General features: G+C 48.3%; 1 protein-coding gene across 1 annotated transcript; it reads left to right on the plus strand.

The window, feature by feature from the left end:
- Nucleotides 1-146: 146 nt before the first annotated feature.
- ydjc (YdjC chitooligosaccharide deacetylase homolog) lies at nt 147-18,282 on the plus strand. Its single transcript, XM_068738549.1, has 6 exons — nt 147-228; nt 4,163-4,338; nt 7,624-7,783; nt 8,418-8,517; nt 14,310-14,487; nt 17,519-18,282. The coding sequence occupies exons 2-6, from the start codon at nt 4,175-4,177 to the stop codon at nt 17,823-17,825; spliced, it is 909 nt and encodes a 302-aa protein (XP_068594650.1). The 5' UTR covers nt 147-228; nt 4,163-4,174; the 3' UTR covers nt 17,826-18,282.
- The last annotated feature ends 3,838 nt before the right edge of the window (nt 18,283-22,120 follow it).

Genomic DNA, 22,120 nt, shown 5'->3' on the forward strand with positions numbered 1-22,120 from the left:
ATGAAGTTAATTAATTAGTTTAATTACAGAAAAAAGCTTGAAAGCGACTTTACTGTTAATGGTAGTACCGCTCCAGTCCAGAAGGAGGGGTACTTCGCTTTAAAGCTGTTTGACACTGAATAGATAAGACGAAGAAGACGAAGAGGAGGAAGAGGAGGAAGAGGAGGAACGATCTCGGATCTGTTACGGCGGTCTTCGCGCTCTTGGTTTGTTGTGCTAGAAAACGAGGTTAGTGACAGGTAGTACTAGTTACCAGTACTGTGGCAGGTTCTCTGCAACACTTCTCAGCTGTTGGACACGTTGCGTCATTGTCAGCTGAGTTCCATTGAAGTAGAGCAGGGGTGTCAAAGTCAAATGGACGGAGGGCCGAATAAAACATGTAGCTCCCAGCCGAGGGCCGGTCTGATCGATTGCTCATTGATAAATGTCAAAATGGCCGCATATAGTCAAGCTGCTCTTCAGATTGATGGACGACTGGTCTATTCGCTCTGAACGGTGTTCCTGTTCAGGCTCACGTTTAGAGTTGCTTTTTTTCTGGGCAAACTTTAAGCAGACAGTCTTTGATGAAATCCCCGTCTGTAAACGGCCGGGCTGATTTAGAGATCTCTTCTGCCAGAATAAAACTGGCCTCGACAGCCTGCTTTGTGATTTAGCTTTTCTGAACAGAGCCTGTTGAGATTTGAGGCCTCGTTTTAATTCCTCAACCTTCTGTAGCCTTTGTTCCGTGTCCGTATTCTTGTTTTTGTCCGTGTTTCGTTCCATAATGTCTCAGATTATACTCTTTCAGTACCCCACACTTCCTCCACACAGAAGACACACAGGTTCTCCAGCTCCCTCCATGAACATGGACTCCGACCCCCACCTTGAAACCCCCGGTTCTCTGTGTCCACCTTCCGTTCTGCCATTTTTGATGTGTATCTGAAAGTTAGCTTTACTGTTATGCTAACGACTGCTGCGTTAATAAATATTGAAATGAAGCGGCCGACTGCTCGGTGCGCCAATGTTGCATTGTGGGAAATGTACTATTGGTGCGTGTAAAATATCTGCGGGCTGCGGGCCGGTTCTAATAATAAATCAACGTCATCCCAGGGGCCGTAGAAAACCTTCTCGCGGCCCTGGTGTGGCCCCCGGGCCTTGACTTTGACATATGTGAAGTAGAGACTGACATACAGTAGTCCCTCATTTTCCGCGGGGGTTACGTTCTAAGTGAAATCCGCAATGTAGTCGTCTTTATTTTTTTTAGTTATTATACATGTACATAAATGTTTTAAGGCTGTAAAACCCCTCACCACACACTTTATACACGTTTAACAGTCAGGCATTAATCTAAATAGATTGTTTCAGTATTATAGAATGAAACCAAAGATCAAAACCTTTTCAGAACTAAACATTTGTTTGAGGAATATAAATATATAGTACGTACAGTAAACGTTTTCCTGTTAATAATGTTAAGGCGTGCAGGTCGAGTAAAGAGCCGCTTGGAGTGCAGAAGAACAAATATTCTACTCGTGCTGTCTTTAGCCTCTCATGCTGCTTTATTGGATAGCTTAGCACAGCGGAACGGCAGCGGCTACATGTATCAACAGGAAGAAACAAAACCCAAAAGGGACGTCATACGTGACGTTTATGCTTCTACAAAAAATCTGAAAGATTGCATCAAAACTCCGCGAAGTCGCGGAAGATGAACTGCATTATATCGAGGGACTACTGTATAATAGTTATGAAATACTGTATACCAGGGGCGTCACTAGGTTTTAAGGACAGGGGGGGCTTAGCCCCCAGGAGATGCACAGGATGTGAGCAAATGTAGCTTTCGAGTACAAAACCTCAAACAGCTAACAAGGACTGATAAATTATACATAATTATTATTTCAGTCTGTTTTTTAATAGAGTACAACAACAAACAGGTTTAGACAGTCACAGGATGTTTACAGCATTAACAAGAAACAAAATGGCTACAATTACAAGCTAAAGAATGCCGTCTGTTTCTGAGGGTGCTTCCACACTGCCGCTCTTTGCTCCCTTTTAAACGGACCAGAGTTCCTTTCCTCGGATAATCCGCTCCGTTTGGGCCAGTGGGAACGCGCATCCGGACTCTGGAGAGGATCAAAAAAGTCTGCCTGAAAAGGAGGGTCTCGGCTCCTTTCGGCGGAGCAAAGGCAGGATCAGCTGTACGTAGTGATGCTACACGGTACATCTCCGGTAGAGGAAGTACAGCGAGTACTCCAAGTTGCTCTGCAGGGAAAGCTCAGTTACCAGAAAAACTAAAAGTGGTGAAATGTGTACCGCTGTGTGTAGATTTCATTAACTAAATATGCGTTAAAATACTTAAATCTTTTGTCCAGCAGCTCCACGGCGCTTTAACACAGTCCAGCTCAGAGCGGAGAATCAGCTGATCAGCAGGCCGATAGTTTATCATTCCGTTGTTCTGAACTGATCCAGAGACTTTACGGATCCACAGCGACTTTGTGTTTGTTAAAAATGACTAGCGTTGTGTAACATTTATGATTTAGGCCAGAACTAAATGAGATTCCCTCCTTGAATGAGCAGCAGCCGTAACGGCGCACTCAAAAAAAAAAAAAAACATGGGAGAGGGCGGGACTTCCCCTTCTACTTTGTCCAATCGACGAGCGCCCCTTTCAGCCACGCGACGCTGCTCCGAAAGTTCATTTTGTGAAGAAATCAGTGTGAACGCAGACCTTTCAACGAATTATAGATGCAGGAATCTGCTCCCAAAGGAACCGAGTCCTCTTGGTGCAGTGTGAACGCACCATATTAGTCGATCACTCTGTTGTGATTCTGAAGCTCGTCTTTTTCAATGACTGCAAGCCTGTGAAGTCTTTTCTGCCCCATTGTTTGACGCAGCCAGGAATGCAACCGACGCAGTGCAACCGACGCAGTGCACTAAAGCAGTGGTCCCCAACCACCAGGCCGCGGCCCGGTACCGGTCCGTGAGGCCCGGTCCGTGGGGCCGCAGTGCAACCGACGCAGGTCACTAAAGGACCTTTCACATGAGCAGCTGCTTACGGGCACCGTTAGGGCAAGTTGGGTAGAACCTTCAGAGAGGGAAACATGTCTGAATCAAGGAGGTTGTGAACAGACAATATATCTTTGGGAGAACATCCAGCCTCTGTTTTCAGGTCACCAGAACCTCCTCTGTTTTCAGGTCACCAGAACCTCCTCTGTTTCAGGTCACCAGAACCTCCTCTGTTTCTGGCCACCAGAACCTCTTCTGTTTCAGGCCACCAGAACCTCCTCTGTTTCAGGTCACCAGAACCTCCTCTGTTTCTGGCCACCAGAACCTCTTCTGTTTCAGGCCACCAGAACCTCCTCTGTTTCGGGTCACCAGAACCTCCTTTGTTTCAGGTCACCAGAACCTCCTTTGTTTCTGGCCACCAGAGCCTCCTCTGTTTTCAGGCTGTAGTGTTGAAGTTCATAGTGTGTGTGATCCACTCAAAAGGTTCTCACGTTTAGGCCTGCATGCTGGATGCCTTTTAGTAGCTCTGCATCTACTGCAGAATCTGAACTCAAGCTATCATCCTATCCACACAAGGGAAAGTAACTCTCTTTTCACTGTGTCTGAGTTCTATTCAGTGCGTGAACCTGCAGGTTCTCCAGGTTCTGCAGGTCTCTGCACCGGATTCAGGGAGACTGTGGGCGTGGCTCAGGGCTGTGGTTCTCCCATACAGCTCCATGGCTAATGCATCTGTGCATTTCCCTTAAGTGTCACACAATAACTAAATGTTACTACCAGCAGTGATAAACTTACTTTCTTTATAAACTTTCTTTTATTTTCTTCATCCATCCATTCACGTTCTTCTCCTAAAGCTCTTTTATTATGCTCTGTGTGCTTCAAATGGAGCTGCAGGTACCGACAATTAGCGGTCACAGGGAAAACGTGGACTGGAGTTTTAGTGATGTGGGCATTCTCTATAGGAACAGGTGGAACGGGTTCTCTACCTTACATCATGAAGTGAGGGGAAACAGATTCATGATCAGATTTAAGTAAATAATGACAGGTTATATGTTTATTTAAACTCATATTCTGGTGGCAGTAATTGGATATGTTGGCGTTTTTTGTAGCCTGAAAGAAAAATAAAACAACCCAAAATCAAAGCTGATGATTGGGAGTTTTAAATGATGTCTTGTTTGCCCATTGCAGAGCCCAACAATAATGTCACAGCCCAGAATGATGCTCGTTGTGACGGCGGATGACTTTGGCTACTGTCCCAGGAGGAACCAGGGGATCGTGGAGAGCTTTCAGTCTGGAGTCGTGTCCAACACATCGCTGTTAGTTAATGCTTCTGCTGCCAAAGAAGCAGCGGAGCTGGCTGAAAGGTAGTGGAGAACACTGGTAGCTGAAAGGTAGTGGAGAACACTGGTAGCTGAAAGGTAGTGGAGAACACTGGTAGCTGAAAGGTAGTGGAGAACACTGGTAGCTGAAAGGTAGTGGAGAACACTGGTAGCTGAAAGGTAGTGGAGAACACTGGTAGCTGAAAGGTAGTGGAGAACACTGGTAGCTGAAAGGTAGTGGAGAACACTGGTAGCTGAAAGGTAGTGGAGAACACTGGTAGCTGAAAGGTAGTTGAGAACACTGGTAGCTGAAAGGTAGTGAAGAACACTGGTAGCTGAAAGGTAGTGGAGAACACTGGTAGCTGAAAGGTAGTTGAGAACACTGGTAGCTGAAAGGTAGTGGAGAACACTGGTAGCTGAAAGGTAGTTGAGAACACTGGTAGCTGAAAGGTAGTGGAGAACACTGGTAGCTGAAAGGTAGTGGAGAACACTGGTGGCTGAAAGGTAGTTGAGAACACTGGTAGCTGAAAGGTAGTTGAGAACACTGGTAGCTGAAAGGTAGTTGAGAACACTGGTAGCTGAAAGGTAGTTGAGAACACTGGTAGCTGAAAGGTAGTTGAGAACACTGGTAGCTGAAAGGTAGTGAAGAACACTGGTAGCTGAAAGGTAGTGGAGAACACTGGTAGCTGAAAGGTAGTGGAGAACACTGGTAGCTGAAAGGTAGTTGAGAACACTGGTAGCTGAAAGGTAGTGGAGAACACTGGTAGCTGAAAGGTAGTGGAGAACACTGGTGGCTGAAAGGTAGTTGAGAACACTGGTAGCTGAAAGGTAGTTGAGAACACTGGTAGCTGAAAGGTAGTGGAGAACACTGGTAGCTGAAAGGTAGTGGAGAACACTGGTAGCTGAAAGGTAGTTGAGAACACTGGTAGCTGAAAGGTAGTGGAGAACACTGGTAGCTGAAAGGTAGTGGAGAACACTGGTAGCTGAAAGGTAGTGGAGAACACTGGTGGCTGAAAGGTAGTGGAGAACACTGGTAGCTGAAAGGTAGTGGAGAACACTGGTAGCTGAAAGGTAGTGGAGAACACTGGTAGCTGAAAGGTAGTGGAGAACACTGGTAGCTGAAAGGTAGTGGAGAACACTGGTAGCTGAAAGGTAGTGGAGAACACTGGTGGCTGAAAGGTAGTTGAGAACACTGGTAGCTGAAAGGTAGTTGAGAACACTGGTAGCTGAAAGGTAGTGGAGAACACTGGTAGCTGAAAGGTAGTGGAGAACACTGGTAGCTGAAAGGTAGTTGAGAACACTGGTAGCTGAAAGGTAGTGGAGAACACTGGTAGCTGAAAGGTAGTGGAGAACACTGGTGGCTGAAAGGTAGTTGAGAACACTGGTAGCTGAAAGGTAGTGGAGAACACTGGTAGCTGAAAGGTAGTGGAGAACACTGGTAGCTGAAAGGTAGTTGAGAACACTGGTAGCTGAAAGGTAGTGAAGAACACTGGTAGCTGAAAGGTAGTGGAGAACACTGGTAGCTGAAAGGTAGTGGAGAACACTGGTAGCTGAAAGGTAGTGGAGAACACTGGTAGCTGAAAGGTAGTGGAGAACACTGGTAGCTGAAAGGTAGTGAAGAACACTGGTAGCTGAAAGGTAGTGGAGAACACTGGTAGCTGAAAGGTAGTGGAGAACACTGGTAGCTGAAAGGTAGTGGAGAACACTGGTAGGTGAAAGGTAGTTGAGAACACTGGTAGCTGAAAGGTAGTGGAGAACACTGGTAGCTGAAAGGTAGTGGAGAACACTGGTGGCTGAAAGGTAGTTGACAACACTGGTAGCTGAAAGGTAGTTGAGAACACTGGTAGCTGAAAGGTAGTGGAGAACACTGGTAGCTGAAAGGTAGTGGAGAACACTGGTAGCTGAAAGGTAGTTGAGAACACTGGTAGCTGAAAGGTAGTGGAGAACACTGGTAGCTGAAAGGTAGTGGAGAACACTGGTAGCTGAAAGGTAGTGGAGAACACTGGTGGCTGAAAGGTAGTGGAGAACACTGGTAGCTGAAAGGTAGTGGAGAACACTGGTAGCTGAAAGGTAGTGGAGAACACTGGTAGCTGAAAGGTAGTGGAGAACACTGGTAGCTGAAAGGTAGTGGAGAACACTGGTAGCTGAAAGGTAGTGGAGAACACTGGTGGCTGAAAGGTAGTTGAGAACACTGGTAGCTGAAAGGTAGTTGAGAACACTGGTAGCTGAAAGGTAGTGGAGAACACTGGTAGCTGAAAGGTAGTGGAGAACACTGGTAGCTGAAAGGTAGTTGAGAACACTGGTAGCTGAAAGGTAGTGGAGAACACTGGTAGCTGAAAGGTAGTGGAGAACACTGGTGGCTGAAAGGTAGTTGAGAACACTGGTAGCTGAAAGGTAGTGGAGAACACTGGTAGCTGAAAGGTAGTGGAGAACACTGGTAGCTGAAAGGTAGTTGAGAACACTGGTAGCTGAAAGGTAGTGAAGAACACTGGTAGCTGAAAGGTAGTGGAGAACACTGGTAGCTGAAAGGTAGTGGAGAACACTGGTAGCTGAAAGGTAGTGGAGAACACTGGTAGCTGAAAGGTAGTGGAGAACACTGGTAGCTGAAAGGTAGTGAAGAACACTGGTAGCTGAAAGGTAGTGGAGAACACTGGTAGCTGAAAGGTAGTTGAGAACACTGGTAGCTGAAAGGTAGTGGAGAACACTGGTAGGTGAAAGGTAGTTGAGAACACTACCTTGCACCTTGTACCTTGCACATCTCTGAAATGTGTGGTCAGAGACAAAGGGAGCCGTGGCCTCCAGGGGGCCCCACAATACCTTAAGTATAATTATATTAAAACGAGTTGTTAAGATGAACTCTTTTTAACTTCTTTTTTTATTAATTTGTGAAGTACGTAAATTAAAGACAATGATAAAAGCTTTTTGATTTCTTTTGTAAGTGCATGTAAATCGCCGATGGAGGGAGGACCACGTTGGGTAGAGCCGGTTCTGCTTGTGCTGCTTTTCTTGGGCCTGTGTCCATTTGTCACTCTGTATTTTCTTTAGTCTCTCACATAACTGACATCATGTTGATAGTCTTTCTTTGAAACAAGGAAATCTAGAGCTAGAATCCAGTAAACCTTTGTTCATGTTTTATCTAAGACAGTATTTTGCTATCAGCCTAGATTTTTTCGCTGTCATTGTGGTCACTTTAGTCAGTCAGGATTACAGCAACAGGATTATATTCATGATTGCACCACTGAATATTTAATTATTTGCATTGACCTAGTTTTTATCTCCATGTTCTCTGTTATCCTCCGGTCCTTGCTAATGATTCCTTATGATTGTCAGACACAACATCCCCATTGGTCTCCATGCCAACCTGTCAGAGGGCATTCCAGTATGTCAGAACTTCCAGCAGGTCGCCACACTGATAAACCAGCATGGGTTCTTCCATGGGAAAATGGGTGTCCGTCAAGTCCTGGAGAATGGCCAACTCGATATGAAACAGGTGCACTGCTCAAAAAGCCCTATTCATTCCGATTTGTGTGGGGGGTACACCAGAATTATCAATAAGCAATATCTGTCAGTTTCCCTAATCCCTGTGTAAAATAAAAACAGCAACGTCGTTTATATCTGCCAGCCCTAACGAAACGCTTTATCAGAAAGGAAGGTTTTAAGTCTACTCTTAAATATTGAGAGGGCGTCCACCCCGCAGGCAAGAAATGGTAAGGTGTCTGAGAAGAGCGGCCTGATAGCTGAAGCGTTACCTCCCACATTTCTTTGTGAGATCCTGGGAACTACCAGTCGGCCTGCATTTTGGAAGGCAAGCATTCTCGTAATAATACATGAAAAATTCTCTATTATATGAAGGTGCATGGTCATTTGGAGCTTTGTAGGTGAACAAGAGATCTTAAAACTTGATTCTGGATTCCACTGGAAGCCAATGCATGCAAACGACATGTGTACACTTATTATCCAGTGTTAGGTCCAGAGGAGTAGCGTTGTGTACACACTGACAAAAACTAGTTTATTTTATTTTTACATGCATACTTCTTAACAACATGGTACATTGCAATGTTTGCTATCTGCTGATTAGACATTGCCATCCTTTTGAAATTAAGATTTTGCGTCTCCCTTCTCAGGTGGAGCTGGAGTTGAGAGCCCAAGTTAGGCTATTCACCGAGCTAACGGGTCGCCTGCCTTACCACGTCGACGGGCACCAACATGTCCATGTACTGCCAGGTAATGGCTAACCAGCTTCAAGTAGCTTTGTAAAGAATGGATTAACACGAGAAACATATGATATACCTTCCTGTTGCAGTGTTTCCCAACCGGTGTGCCGCGAGAAAGTTTCCAATATCACCAATTTTTTTTTATTTTTTCACCTAATTAACATTGTCGGGTGTCCGTGCTGTAATAAAGCGTGTGTGCCGCCCGTAGATCACTCTTCAGACTTTGAAGTGAACGACAGGAGCCGGTTCCTGTCACTGGGAGCCAAAAAAGATTCTGTTAAAGTCTAACGTGATTGGTCGAGATGTGTGTGTGGGCGTGTGCGTGTCCACAACGAGCAGGGGGAGGGGGGGGTTTACACACATGCAGCACAGCGAGCGGACAAAACGAAAGGGAGGCAGGGAGAGAGAGAACTTCGCAGACAAGAGACAAACGACGCGCTAGAAAGGGTAAGGGAAAAAACTAGTGACAGAAAACATAGTAAAATCTGGAGACATTTTAACGCGGTTGACACAAAGGCAAAATAAAATAAAGTAAGATCGTATCTTGAGGAGCCGCTTATCCAAAGAAGTGCAGACCCCCAGGTGTTCAGTCTACCCACGTCTCACACACGGAGACTGTATTGTGGCAACATCTGTCCCCTCAGAGAGAATCTTCTCCAGACCAGGACAGATGATAACAGAAAGGAGAAACAGCATCAGGCCCTCCAAGCTGAGCCACTCGGTTTCCTTTGATGCCAATCTTTAGTAAAACATTAGAACTGTTACCTGAAGCTGCTTTATCTTTTGCACTTTTTAATTTATGTTTTCTTGTGTTGTTAGAGATTTACATGCAGAGATTTGACCTTGTTCTCTGAGAGATGTGTTTGGTTTGGTTTTGAATTTTATATTATATAATATGTTTATTGTAGCTAGCAGTGCAAAGAGGATTTAAATAAAGACATTTAATCAACATTTTATATATTGCATGTTTTTACATTAATAGCTAATTTTACGCAATGCACATGATTTGGTATTATTAATTTTGTCAACAACAACAAAAAATCTGAGGAGCCACTTGGGAGCCAAAAGAGCCGGAATTCCCATCACTACATTGAACTGAAACAAGATGGTGGTTTAAAGCTAAACTTTGCTGATCTTCCTAGGTCCGACTTATTGCCAGCAATGCAGACCAAGCTCTGGCACCGGTCATATAGGGAGCGGACATCCCTTATCAGGGGGTCCGACACCCCATACTCCCGGAGCACCCCCCACAGGACTCCCAGAGGGACATGGTCAAATGCCTTCTCTAAGTCCACAAAACACATGTGGACTATTTGGGCAAACTCCCATGCACCCTCAAGGACCCTGCCGAGGGTGTAGATCTGGTCCACAGTTCCACGGCCAGGACGGAAACCACATTGCTCCTCCTGAATCCAAGGTTCGACTATCCGGTGGACCCTCCTCTCCAGTAGCCCTGAATAGACCTCGGCCCCAGAGATGGAGGAGCTCACCCACGAGTCCCCAGGCCCTGCTTCCTCACTGGAAGGCATGTCGGTGGGATTGAGGAGGTCTTCGAAGTAGTCCCTCCACCAATCTGCGATGTCTCGAGTCGAGGTCAGCAGCGCACCATCCCCACCATACACAGTGTTGACCGTGCGCTGCTTCCCCCTCCTGAGAAGCCGGATGGTGGTCCAGAACCTCTTCGAAGCCGTCCGGAAGTCGTTTTCCGTGGCCTCACCGAATTCCTCCCATGCCTGGGTTTTTGCCTTAGCAACCGCGGTAGCTGCGCCCCGCTTGGTCTGTCGGTACCTGTCAGCTGCCTCCGGAGTCCCACAGGCCAAAAAGGCCTGATAGGACTCCTTCTTCAGCTTGACGGCATCCCTCACCACCGGTGTCCACTAAAAGGTTCTGGAATTGCCGCCACGACAGGCACCGACCACCTTACGGCCACAGCACCGATCGGCCACTTCAACAATGGAGGCACGAAACATGGTCCACTCAGACTCAATGTCCCCTGCCTCCCCCGGTACATGGTCGAAGCTCTCCCGGAGGTGGGAGTTAAAACTCCTTCTGACAGGAGATTCTGCCAGACGTTCCCAACAGACCCTCACAATACGTTTGGGCCTGCCAGGTCTGTCCGGCATCCTCCCCCACCATCGGAGTTGACTCACCACTAGGTGGTGATCGGTTGACAGCTCCGCCCCTCTCTTCACCCGAGTGTCCAAGACATGCGGCCGCAAGTCCAGTGAGACGACTACAAAGTCGATCATCGAACTGCGGCCTAGGGTGTCCTGGTGCCAAGTGCACATATGGACACCCTTATGCTTGAACATGGTGTTCGTTATGGACAATCTGTGACGAGCACAGAAGTCCAATAACAAAACACCACTCGGGTTCCGATCAGGGGGGCCATTCCTCCCAATCAAATAAACATGCTAGCTTTTAGAAATAACGAATTTAATTTTAATGATCAACCTACGAGGTTGAACACATAAGAAGTTATTAATAGCGACTCGCGCGTATTTCACAGTTCCTCCGACCGCGCCGCTTTACGGCGTGTTCAAGTGCAAAACAAATAATCTGAAAAATTGCGTTAAAATTCCGCGAAGCAGCGAGGTCGCGGAAGATGAACCGCATTATTTCGAGGGACTACTGTAAGAGTAAAGGAGACATATTCTACTCTTTTTCTACAAGTTAACGCAGTTCTCAGGCACATATATGAAATATCTGATTGGTCAAAATAGCAAACAGATGCTGCAGGACAGCGTCCCTCATGAAGAAAGAGAACCCGGCATGTTTGACGGAGATCTAGCGCAGCTGTTCAATACAGAAACAGGACCTTATGACGCACCTGGTGATTTGGCGCAGTCTCATTAACAGCTGATTTTTCGGTATTTCAAACGTACAAAGGGCGCGCGGATCAAAAGGCGCCGGCATGATGGGTGCGCAAAATAAAGCAGGAGCAAAACTGAGTTTGGTACTCGCATCTTTAATCGTCATCAATCAAACAAGCATACTAGTGCGCGTTTTCAAAAATAGAGCCGGAGCAAAACAGAGTTTGGTACAGTTTTCTTTTTTTATCGTCATTAATCAAACCCATCAAAGTCCTCATCCTCTGTTTCTGTAGTGAACAGCTGCGCTAGATCTCCGTCAAACATGCCGGGTTCCCTTTCTTCATTGTCAGAGTCTCTTTCTGTGCCGTGCGGCGCCTCGGAAATGATGCCGACGTTTGCGAAGGTTCGAACAACAATGCTAGCAGACAGTTAGCCCTAGCATCTACAATCCAGTCAAACGGTGGCGCTGCGCTGCCTTCCACTCTGAGTGAAACTGTGTTCTCCTTCTGTCGTCCAGCGCTCCCACGCAGCCCGCAGTTTAACGTTGAACGGTTGGAGTTCTTTGGTTAATCCACCGGGGATGATGATGATAAGCTAGTTTGCTAGTTAGCCCGTTAGCGCGTTAGCTTGCTTCACTCCGGTTTAGACCGTATCGGTGAGATCGCCGCGCACGGAGTCGCAGATCGCAGGAGCCGAGTTGCTGCAGGTCTTCTTCTTGCTTCCTCCTCTTCCTCCATTGATTCATTAACGCTGGATTCTTTCGTCGCTGCTCTATTCCCGTGTTCTGCTGCGGGACCGACAGCCTCGAGTTGGAACTCCGCTTCGTCATGCCATAATACTATGGTGAAGCGCATCGGCACGTATCACTCCTCGAGGCTCCTGACTATCACACTATGCTGAAGGACAGCACCGGTACGCATCACTCCGCGAGGCGCCTGACTGAGTCCGCCTTACAACAAAACATAGGGCACGCGGACCATAGGACGTTCGGCGTATTTTGTAGATAATTTAAGACTTTTACGGTATTTGTTCTGTTTTCAGAACTAAGCTTGTTAAAAATTCTGACAATTCTGACATGAAATCAGAGTCTGGGCCTGGAGGGCGGTAAACTATAACAATCAGGACTGGCTGGCTTGATTTCCATGTTGGGAGTGAAATAATGTAATAAGTGGTGGTTGGTTAGCACTGGGTGTGTGTTGATATCAAAGGAACAGAAATATTTCTCAAGAGGAAAATAATGAAATGGTTTTATAAAATTTGTAATGGCAAGAATAAAAAAAAAAGTTGTGAATATAAAGAAAAAATAATTAAATTTAACTAATTTGTTAAGCATTAAACGGAAAAACATAAATAAAAAAGCTAAAATTTCTGGAATTACACGAACTTGGGAGATTTATTGTACTGTGGCAGGATGAGGAATGACACCACATCACGGTACCATTTAAATGGAATGATTTGTTAACGAGTACCTAAAACTTAAAATCTACACCTAATACTAATTATGATCATGTACAGCAGTACAAGTCCCAAAATTATTTGTACCTAAACTTCTCTGATTACAATGTAAAGGCACAATAGGTTGTTGCAAATTAACTAATCCATCCACAACAGAAACATATTCAGTGGAAGTTCAGTTTTCATAATATTAAATTATTTCATACATCTAATCACTCGTTCCACGTGTATTCTTGCAACCTGCTTGTACTTATACTTTGTATTCCTGTCATCAGCTGTTCATGTATTCATCGGCATTGCTGGGCTCAGACCAGATCTGATACTTTGCAGTTCATCATTATCCTTATGGCGTTCCTTCCCATACATGGTGTGGATGCTGACGAGACACACAGTGATGCTGCACGATGAGACCCACTACAGAGAGGAGGTCCAGAACCTGATGCTGTGGTGCTCGAGCAACAGCCTTGTTCTGAACACCAGCAAGACCAAGGAGGTCATAGTGGACTACAGGAGGTCCAGGAAGACTGAACACGCCCCCCTGTGCATACGAGGGGAAGCAGTGGAGCGTGTGGAGAACATTAAATTCCTGGGCATCCACATCTCCTCTGACCTCTCCTGGACACTCAACACCAGACACCTGGTGAAGAAGGCCCAGCAACGGCTCTTCTTCCTCAGGAAGCTGAAGCGGGCTGGACTCTCCTCTGTGCTGCTTGAAGACTTCTACCGGGCCACGATAGAGAGCATCCTGTGTCTCAGTGCGACCGTGTGGGACGACAGCTGCACGGCGCAGGACAGGAAGGACCTATCCCGGGTGGTGAGGACAGCTCAGGGGATTGTGGGTCACCGTCTGCCTGATCTGGACTCTGTTTACACCTCCAGAGTCCAGAGGAGGGCCAGACGCATCTCCACAGACCCCACCCACCCGGGCCACAGACTGTTTGTCCCGCCCACAGACCCCACCCACCCGGGCCACAGACTGTTTGTCCCGCCCCCATCAGGGAGGCGGTTCAGGACAATAAGAAGCAGCACAGCGAGGCTCAGGAACAGCTTCTTCCCCCGAGCTGTGAAAGCAGTCGTTCCCTTATAGCGATCTGGGACGCTCTGTGCCTGTCCCACTGGGGACGCTCTGTGTCTGTCCCACTGGGGACGCTCTGTGCCTGTCCCACTGGGGACGCTCTGTGCCTGTCCCACTGTGCTGCTGTTGCTGTTTTGCACTATTTGCTGGATTCTCAGTCTCATTCTCTCTGTGTATATATTGTTGTTGTTTTAGGAGATTTTGGTTTTTGCTTAATGTTCCTGTGTGTGCCTGAAGCCGTGGGCCTTCACACGATTTTGTTATGTTAGCATAATGACAATAAAACTCTTGAATCTTGAATGTACTACATCGATCTCCTTTTCCCATATTTAGAGAAACATTCTTCAGGAACGCGAAGTGACGACAGACGAGTTGCCCCCAAACAGGTCTAGAATAGCCCATGAAGTCTGGATCGACCACATTGGCTCAGTTGAGTGTTCATGTTGTTCTGTGTTGCAGAGGTGTGTGCGGTGTTTGCGCGGGTCCTGTCGGACCTGAAGATTCCATTCATTCGTGTTCCAGTGGAGAGAGGTTTAAACAGCTCCCCCTGGCTGCCCACACACGTACGGGCATTCCACACGTTGGTGGAGAAGGATACTCTTACTGCCCTCCCTGTCTTCACACACTATGGACTCAGGTGTGTGCGTGTGTGTGTGTGTGTGTGTGTGTGTGTGCGTGTGGTTTTAAAGGACAAGGTTCTGCATGCTAATCTAGATTTTAGGCCTGATTAATGAACACTGAAATTGTGACTCATTTTCAAATGAATATGTATTCGTTTTAAAAGCAACCATTAGTTAAACTAGTAATTATTCTGTTATTGGCAGGAATGACACGCCCCTACAATACAGGTGCATCTAAAAAAATTAGACCTAATTCAATTCAAACAATTCATATACAACTTTCATTACTACTCAGCAAAATATTTCAAGCCTTTTTGTTTTGATAGCCTACAGCTCAAAAAATACTAATTCTGGTATCTGATATTAGAACATTTTATTAACTCAGTCAAAAAAGTATTTGTAATACAGAAACGTTTAAGTATATTAATCTCTGCTATCAGCATTTGGTCGGACCTCCTGCAATCAGCCTGTGGCGCTGCTCAGTCAACCTGAAGCCCAGGTCGCCCAGGTCGCCCGGGTTGCACCCTTCATCTCATTGTTGTTGGTCTGGTGTCTCTCATCTTCCTCTTGACAGAAGCCCACAGATTCTCTACAGGTTTCAGGTCAGGTGGGTTAACCAGCCAGTCCAGGAACAGCACAGTCGGCAGACCAGAGGAATTGAGATCTTCATTAGCTTGTCAGCAGATGGAAGCATGAAGACTCTGAACTCTCCCGGGAGAGGAGACGGTTACAACCTGAATATTAGCATTAACAAGACAAAGGTGGGGTGGGCAGCGGCTCCACAGCGCTCTGTGCATTAAAGGGAGGCTGTGGAGAGGGCTGCAGGTCACAGAGGACCTGACCTGGGCCAACACCACCAGGGCTGTGCTCAGGAAATCTCACCAGCACCTAAACTCAGAAGAGCCAATCTGCCAAAGAAACTGCTGGTGAACTTCTACCGCTGCACGATGGAGAGCAGCTCTCCCTGCAGAGGGTGCTGAGGACGGCTGGGAAGGTCCGTACACCCCTCAGCACCACCCTGCATCAAATGTTCCACCTCCCCCCCCTCGGTAGGAGGTGCAGGTCTGCTAAGGCCAGGACGGCCAGACTGGTGAATCAGCCCCTCTACCGCGACCCACCTCAGTCAGACTGGTGAATCAGCCCCTCTACTGCGACCCACCTCAGTCAGACTGGTGAATCAGCCCCTCTACCGCGACCCACCTCAGTCAGACTGGTGAATCAGCCCCTCTACCGCGACCCACCTCAGTCAGACTGGTGAATCAGCCCCTCTACCGCGACCCACCTCAGTCAGACTGGTGAATCAGCCCCTCTACCGCGACCCACCTCGGTCAGACTGGTGAATCAGCCCCTCTACCGCGACCCACCTCAGTCAGACTGGTGAATCAGCCCCTCTACCGCGACCCACCTCAGTCAGACTGGTGAATCAGCCCCTCTACCGCGACCCACCGCAGTCAGACTGGTGAATCAGCCCCTCTACCGCGACCCACCTCGGTCAGACTGGTGAATCAGCCCCTCTACCGCGACCCACCTCAGTCAGACTGGTGAATCAGCCCCTCTACCGCGACCCACCGCAGTCAGACTGGTGAATCAGCCCCTCTACCGCGACCCACCTCATTCATTGTGACTGGTGCACCGAGTCTGACTGGTGTGAACTCGGGTCTGACGGTGTGTTGAAAGAATGAAGATTTGATTGAAACTGATCACATGTTACCACTGTTGCCATAGTATTTATTTCTCTCAACCGCTGTTTGACCCCCCCTCCTCTGTCATGCCTCACTTGAATACTTCTGCTATCATGCATATTTCATAGGTAAAAACTGTTTATTGTAGTAAATATATATATATATTTGTATTTATTCCATGCTAAATGGTTGTGTTGTGTTATGTTGCGTTGTGTGTCATTATTCGTGGAATAATTTGATTCGGCTGTGTTGATTTCGGACTTGATGAAACCCAGCGGGTGGCACGGACCCAAACCATCCCTGACTGTGGACGCTTCACACTGGACTTCAAGCAACGTGGATTCTATTCCTCTACACTCGGGGACCTGGATTTTCTATTTTCACCTATAAAGAGGACTTTGGACCAGTGAGCTCTGCTCCAGTTCTTCATCTCAGCCCAAGTGAGACTCTTCTGACGATGCCTCTGGTTCAGGAATGTAACCTTCGTAGTCCAACGTCGGTGTGTGGGGGGGCTCCAGCCTCAGTCCCCAACGTTCTTGAATTTGCTCTGCTCAACGATCTTCTCAAGGCTGCAGTCGTCCCTGTCACCAGTTCACCTTTTCCGACCTTTCCCTTCCTGCTTTGATGCAGCTCTCTACGAACAAGCAGCCTTTCTCCAATGATCTTGTGGAGGGAGTCAGTGAGTGTTTTCTGGACAACTGTCAGTAGACTCTACTGAGACTCATGGTATTTATACTGTATATAGTGATGTACATTAAGTATTCTAACATTTTGAGCTATAGGCCATAATTATCAAAAACAAAAAAATGCTGGAAACATTAAAATTTGTATCCAATGCATCTGGAATATATGCAGTTTTCAATTTCTCAAATGACTGACCCATGATATTCTATTTTTTAGATGCACCTGTATCACTGTCAAATGCCGACTATCTCTAATGAGGTACTTCCAATAAAAGCCACAAACTTGCTGCGTTGCATCCACGAGTTTCCTGCTTGTGATGGAATAAATGTTGGACTGTTCTGTTCAGTTACTGTATTCAGGTTGTATGGGGAAATTCTTTTTATACTCAATATATTAAACACACACACACAAAGGGCCTGTAATGATGCAAGCTACTGCTGCCAGTTAGATGGTACAATGAATAGAAAGGTGGGTTCTCAAGGGTGGCGAGTAAGAATAATCCGGATTTGATTTCTTTCTGTGTGGAGTTGCTATGTTCTCCCCCCAGGGTTCATCCCACCTCCAAAAACATTGTTTATCATGTATGAGTAAAGCGGCTGTAGATGAGATGAGCTATTGTCTGGGTGGATAGTCCCTCACTGATTGTGAGTAACCAGGGTCTTAACCTTTTCCATGTCGGCAGGTGGCCCAACATGTTCCTGGGAGTGACCACCATGGGCCAGAACATGTCCATGTCCCATCTGCAGAGAGCCCTCAGCCATGCCCTGGATATGGGGCCATCAGTCTCTGATCAGCCTGTGGTTACAGCAGAGCTCATGGTACACCCAGGTTACCCCAGTAATGCAGAGGAAGGGGGCTGTGGGGGGGGCCCAGATAAGTTTGCCCAGTCAGTAGACAGACAACATGAGCTGGACATTCTCAGACACCCGTCACTGCTGTCCTTATTCAGCCAGCAGAGAGTACACGTGTGTGCATTCCAAGACTTGTAAGTAATGAAAAGCACCTCAAGTGTTCTTTTTTTAAGTTATTGGTTAATATGAAGTTGGTATCCTGTAATATAAATATAAAACCTCGACCTACGAATGTTCTGAGACCCGAGCAAACCTGCAAACAAAAGTTTGCTTTGAGAGACGAGCAACTTCCAGATGCTGGCGCTAAACGGCCGACCGCGAGTGGTGTCCGTAAGTCATGGGACACGCCATTCCGAGCGGCGTCCATCGACGGTGTGTACGATCCTCAAACAGGAGGATTCTATCGAGAAACAAAGCCCTCCAAAGGCAGAACTGCTATATCTACGTTTATGTACGAGTACCTGTAAGGTACAAGTGCTGTACAAAATGTCTACATAGCATCCAACCCCCCAGCACACTCAGTAATCATGTAATGAAACCACATTTTATATTACAATAATACTGTATATCATTTATTATATTGTCTGTGTGTCTATATGGCAATTAAAACATTTCTTCCATTGTGACTAGCGTTGATTTGAGTGTTTTAGACGGCCAGAATGGATTAAATTGTTTTGTTATTTTATATGGGAAAAGTTTATTTGACATACAAGGTATTACTGTGTAAACGATATTTGCTTTTTAAGAAACAAATTTAAAATTTGACAAGAGATTAGGTCAGTTTATTACAGCTCATTTTCTGGCGAACAGAAAGCTGCGTCTGGATCTCCCGGAAGAGGTAGAGGAGGCGTCTGGGGAGAGGGAGGTCTCAGCATCCCTGTTCAGACTGTTGCCACGGCGACCTGACCCCGGATACGTGCTAGACGATGGATGGCCAGAATGGAGCTCAATTTTTTTTAATACTTATGGTTAGTGATACAAATGTCATTGAACCTGTTCTAAATGGTTTGCATGAGTTAACGCTGTGTGCTCCCAAACAATCACGGCCCATCCTTTCAGGGGGGGGGGGGGGCTAGATGGGAATGAGACTCAGTCCATGAAAAAAATAATTTACATGTCACTATCACAATATCTTAAGGAATGTATATTTTTTATATCCAAGGGTTTCGTCACGAACATCATATTAAAAATTCAGACAAGCTGTGACCTGAAACAAAACCGTTCATCCTCCACCCAAAGTTATTCCATCCATCCATCTTCCACCACCTATCTGGGGCCGGGTCCCTCTCCCCAGATGCGCTCGATGTGGAGGAGCGTGAACTCCTCCACAATCTGTAATCAGATTACATTTTTAGATGGTGGCTGTGTCACCAGCTTTTTAACTCATATGGTTGTGGATCTTACATGATGTTTGTTGCTGTATGTTTTGAATATCAACTATGTGTGTTCTTCAGATGACGGAAGTAAATGGGAAAATCCGGGGGCAGCTGGGCCAGGGAGGGGGCTGGGGGGGGGGCATGGAATGGTTGGAGGGTGCCAGGCGGTTGTGTGGGTGACTGTCGCTCCCGGGCCCTGGGCTGGTTCTTCTGCGTGTGGCTCTGGGGGGCCCCGGGGGTCGCTCCCGGGCCCTGGGCTGGTTCTTCTGCATGTGGCTCTGGGGGGCCCCGGGGGTCGCTCCCGGGCCCTGAGCTGGTTCTTCTGCGTGTGGCTCTGGGGGGCCCCGGGGGTCGCTCCCGGGCCCTGGGCTGGTTCTTCTGCGTGTGGCTCTGGGGGGGCCCCGGGGGTCGTTCTCCGGTTGCTGTGGCTGCTTGGGGTGATCTGGGGGCTCATGTTGCCATTGTTGGGTCCGGGATGGCTGCCCCGTTCTGAGGTGGAGGTTTCACGCATGCCAGATCCACCACTCCAGCACCTATTAAAACTCGATCTGAGAGTTAACTCCGCCCACAGATCTCTGAGTCAGTGGAGGTTGCTGGTTCAGTGTTTGTGGCTCTCACTATGCTGAATAATAATGTATCGGCCCTCTGGATCCGTTACAGTGTTGTTTAACGTGAAGAGTAGTCTCTTGTGTACTAATATAGAGACTCCTCTTTGTCTGCTGTTATAGCAGGCAGAATAAACTTGACTGAGATTTGTGTCTGTGAGTAATTTCTCTTCTGACTTTTGTAAATGGGTTTCTTGTAGGAGACAAATGTCTGCTTTTAATTTTGAGAGATGCTCTAAGATGTTGATTCTTTTTGCCTGGGAGTGACTGGGTTGTGCTTTTGGCACCATGAGGAGAGGGGTGTTGCGTTGAACGTCCTCAGCGCAGCATTCATGCGTAGTCGAGTCATCCTGTGTCACAGTAAAAGCACCTGCTGACACAAGCTCGTTTCCAGCGTGGTTCTTCTCCTTGAGCTCGCTGCGTTGGTGTCAGAAGCGGGATTTCCGACTTCCAGAAGGATGGAGGTGGAAATCGACAAACTCGAGCGAGCAGTCAGAGCCATGCTGAAGACGGACTGACTTCCTGACGGCTGCAGCACACCGAGGCGTCATCGCCCCCTGCTGGCCGAGCGGGCCGCTGCAGCAGACGCACCAAGGCGTCATCGCCCCCTGCTGGCCGAGCGGGCCTCAGCAACAGACGCGCCGGAGCGCCATCGCCCCCTCGTGGCCGGGCGGGTTACTACGAGAGACTCAAAGACGTCAGCAGAGCTGCCCAAATACAATGGGATGACGCCGCTAATGCCCTTCCTCGCCCAAGTCCAACTGGCAGCATCGTACAGTGGCTGGAGTGATGAAGAAGCCGCTGTTCACCTGGCCCTAGCGTTGGAGGGGAAGACGGTGCAAGTGCTCCTTGATCTCGCCCCGGCGGAGCAGCGGGACCTCCACACCGTGACAACTGCACTACAGAGGCAGTTTGGACAGCGGCTTTTCGCTGACCAGGGCAGAGAGCAGCTGGCCAACCGACACCGCCAGGAAGGGGAGAACCTGGGCACCTTTGCCGCAGACGTGCAGCTGTATGCCCAGCAGGGCTATCCACATTTTGATGCAGCTGTTCAAGGTGAACTGGCCCTCCACACCTTCCTGCGGGGGCTCACACCTGAAAGACTGCGCCAGCATGTTCGCCTCGCCGCCGACACAGGGTCCACCATCTCCCTGATAGGCACCGACACTCTCGCCTTACCTTCCACTGCGTGGATGCCAACCGACACCAAGCTGATGACAGTGACAGGGGAAACGGTTGTCATGGGGGGGAGCAGGCGGCTGACAGTGAGGGTGGGAGGCCAGGAGGTGATCCATGAGTTCTGGCTCGCCAACATCCAGGACCAGTGTATCATCGGCCTGGACCTGCTGAACCGCTGGGGAGCCCATGTCGACGTGGTAGGGAAGGCTGTCACCCTTGGCGGAGAGCCCATGGAGCTCCAGGCTGGCCGAGAGAGTGGGAACCGACCGAGGAGGCGCCACCAATCAGCTGCAGTTCAACGGCGGCCCAGCAGCCTGGCACAACCCCAACCTGCCCCAGAACTGACCACAGAGTCAACTGTCGCCCCAGACAACCGAGGCCATATACCAGCTATGGCTACGCAGCAGCGATGGCCTAAATCCCCAGCAGCACCAGCAGCTGAAACACCTCCTTGATGGCTACAAAGACATTTTTGCTGCCAAAGATAAGGACTGTAAGCAGACTGGCCTGGTCCAGCACACCATTGAGACGGGTGATGTTCAACCCATTCGCCTACGACCTCATCGGCTGGCCCTTTCTAGACGGCAGACGGCGGAGGAAATGGTCCGTGAGATGCTTGCTGCTGGTGTGATCGATCCGTCAAATAGTCCATGGGCGGCCCCGGTTGTCTTGGTGAGGAAGAAGAACGGCTCCTGGCGGTTCTGCGTAGACTACCGGCGCCTCAATGCAGTCACCAAGAAAGACTCCTACCCACTCCCTCGCATCGAGGACGCCCTCGACTACATCGCTGGGTCCAGCTGGTTCAGTTCCCTTGATCTCCGCAGTGGCTATTGGCAGGTGGAGCTGGCCCCCGAAGCAAGACCAAAGACTGCCTTTACCATCGGCCAGGGGCTATGGCAGTTCCGTGTCATGCCGTTTGGACTCTGCAACGCACCAGCTATGTGCCGCGGAGTCGTTGTGTGGTGTACCTTGATGACCTGCTGGTGCATGCCACTGACTTTGACGGAGCCCTGGCCAACCTAGGTGAGGTTTTTGCTGCCATTCGCCAGGCCGGGTTGCGACTGAACCCTGCCAAATGTCATCTGCTGTCCAGGGAGACGGAGTTCTTGGGCCATGTGGTTAGCGCTCGTGGTGTGGCTGCTAACCCGGCGAAGGTGGCTGCAGTTCGAGAATGGCCAACCCCAGCCAATGTCGACGAGCTGCGGAGCTTCCTGGGACTGGCTTCATATTACCGGCGGTTCGTCCAGGGCTTTGCCAACATTGCCGACCCACT

The sequence above is a fragment of the Brachionichthys hirsutus genome, chromosome 4 (assembly GCF_040956055.1).
Source record: "Brachionichthys hirsutus isolate HB-005 chromosome 4, CSIRO-AGI_Bhir_v1, whole genome shotgun sequence".
In the NCBI taxonomy this organism is placed as follows: Eukaryota; Metazoa; Chordata; class Actinopteri; order Lophiiformes; family Brachionichthyidae; genus Brachionichthys; species Brachionichthys hirsutus.

Excerpts from the sequence above, each read along its gene's own strand:
- ydjc (XM_068738549.1), top strand. The coding sequence starts at position 4,175 with ATGTCACAGCCCAGAATGATGCTCGTTGTGACGGCGGATGACTTTGGC. Across the intron at positions 4,339-7,623 it reads GCAGCGGAGCTGGCTGAAAG|ACACAACATCCCCATTGGTC; the intron begins GTAGTGGAGAAC and ends TATGATTGTCAG. Across the intron at positions 8,518-14,309 it reads ACATGTCCATGTACTGCCAG|AGGTGTGTGCGGTGTTTGCG; the intron begins GTAATGGCTAAC and ends TCTGTGTTGCAG.